The sequence below is a fragment of the Poecilia reticulata genome, linkage group LG14, assembly GCF_000633615.1.
Source record: "Poecilia reticulata strain Guanapo linkage group LG14, Guppy_female_1.0+MT, whole genome shotgun sequence".
In the NCBI taxonomy this organism is placed as follows: domain Eukaryota; kingdom Metazoa; phylum Chordata; class Actinopteri; order Cyprinodontiformes; family Poeciliidae; genus Poecilia; species Poecilia reticulata.
Window position 1 is genome coordinate 13,195,772 of NC_024344.1, and position 2,220 is coordinate 13,197,991.

General features: G+C 39.1%; 1 protein-coding gene across 1 annotated transcript in view; it reads left to right on the forward strand.

The window, feature by feature from the left end:
- The window catches only part of LOC103475872 (uncharacterized), a 10,192-nt gene extending 7,978 nt beyond the window's left edge, over positions 1-2,214 (forward strand). The window contains exons 3-4 of the mRNA XM_008427807.2: positions 45-119; positions 1,372-2,214. Of these exons, the coding sequence (XP_008426029.1) occupies positions 45-59 (15 nt within the window). The 3' untranslated portion in view covers positions 60-119; positions 1,372-2,214. The remainder of the gene's footprint in view (positions 1-44; positions 120-1,371) is intronic.
- Positions 2,215-2,220: the final 6 nt, after the last annotated feature.

Consider the following 2,220-nt stretch of genomic DNA (forward strand, 5'->3'; position numbering starts at 1 on the left):
GAGAAGATGAGCATCGTGGAAGTAATTTTTTGCTTTTGTTTCAGTCGGCGATGTCATAAAAGTGGACTGGACCTGAGAAACTGCTCGACCTGCCAGAAGACYGCTTGTATTGTGTACAGGTGAGGCAATAGCGAAATCATTGATCTGRCATGTTTATTTATTTGCTGTTTTTTTTACYTGCAGGTGACATACACTCCTCTGGTTTTTGATGAATTTAGAGAATTTGTGCTGCTTCTTGGTGTTTCATTTGCTCAAGTAGAGACGACGTCGAAAAGGAAGACATGGGCTTTGATTGACAYKCAGCATCTATCCAAACACTTTGGGTKAACGTAAAAACRTGGACTTTGTTGAGAGGGGTTGGCTAAAGGATTCGATTTATGGATACGCCTGCTGCTTYTCATTTCTCTGAAAGCGTGATGGATTTRCATCACACATAATGAAAAGCTCAACATTGCCACTGCAGTTGAGAGAGAGAGAGACRTCTTTGTCTAATTTCATAATACAGAAGGAGAGTAGTGTGTTTTTGTCTCGGTGTACRCCACAAATCTTCGGAAACATYAGTAAACGCAAACAGTAGCTCCGTGCGGCAAGCAAAGGAGAACTTYATCGGTAATTACTTCCCCACGTTTTTGCTATTTCATTATTTCCTGTGATTATTTGTAAGCAAACTCTTAGACTATGATCAGGATTAAGATAAGAACAGTTATCGACATCTGTAAGTTTCTTTCATTGTAAAGGATCAACTTTAAATGTTGCTGACGGAGTCAAGACTCTTTGGTCTTCAATCTCAATGCACAGAATGGTTTTGAATTATGTTGGCTTTTATTTGTTGCTCACGTAATGTTTTAGGATTCAACATTCTATTTTTTTTGTACTTCCCATATCTGTGCCTTGTCTTGGTTTGCACTCATTTGCAGAAATGTTGCATCATGCGTAGGSAGCAGAAAAGGTAAAACTTCAACAATTTGCCCCAGTGATATTGGGAAGCAGGAAGGAGGTGAAGTGAGGTTCTTAAATCTWAAAGTATTCTCCTCCTCGTTCCGACAATAACAGYTGTCTTCAAATATTCAAAACCTGTCCCTTGATCTACTTACTCTCAAAACTGCTTGTGTTTTAGAGAGAAAGAGATGTTGAAGTGCTAAATGCTGCATGTTGGCATCTGGCCCTAAGAGGCCGAGGCAGACATGAGCATATTCACATAAGACGTGTCTTTAGAAGAATATGGGTGCCAGGCTGGAAAATGTGCTCATGTCCAAAGTAACTACAGACTTCTAAAATCTGATAAGGAAAGACGTTGCACATACAGACTACAGACTAACTCAATTTACGTTTAATTAATAACTTCTTTATTTTTGCCATGTCTCCATCCAGTGTTGAGTACGACTTCAGGCAGCAGGAGCGACTCTTCTTGGAGGTTCTGAATCACTCACCGGGTGACAGCAGCGGTTTTCCCGYACATCTGGCGGAGCCTTTAAACCTCGGACTCCTCCGGAAYGCCATCTTTAAGAACCTCACAAAGACAAAGTTGAAGAGCAAAAAGCTGTGTAGGACTCTGCTCAAGTGGATTCCAAGAAAAAAATCGTCTGCCATAGATCTCTGCGTTACCAGCATGTGACCAGCATGCAAGAGTTCACCCTGAACTACAGTTTGGAATAATTGTAATAAAAACTAACCACAAAACTGGCAGCTACCCATTACTAAGAGACAGTAGGTGATTGGGTTATCCTTTAGTCAACCAGTACTTTGGTACCACTGGCTACGAGATACGGTAACATAGCTTTTTTTTCTAGAAGTTTTCTTAACAAGACAAGTGTAAAGGTAAAACAAAACAACACAGTGGAATTTTGCAGAACGCTAAAAACGTTTGTTCTAAAAGCTGCTGCACTGGGCTATTCAGAGCATACATACAAGTTTTCATATTACTTTAATATGTTCAAATTCAAATTCCGTCATAYTGCAGCAACAAACTTCAGAGCGTAATATTTGGATTTTATGTGACAAAGCAACATAAAGGTCAGAGTTATATAAAAAGAAACTTAAACCTAAAAGTAAATTGAACCCAAAAAAGTGCATTTGTGTACAACCCATTACTCTCATAACCCACAATAAAGTCTACAGCAGCAAAACTTCAGAAATCACATAAGTAATAAATTAGACTTAAAATGCATGTAATTTAATCTCAGTAGAAATAAACAGTTCCGAGGCAAAACGGCTTACGAA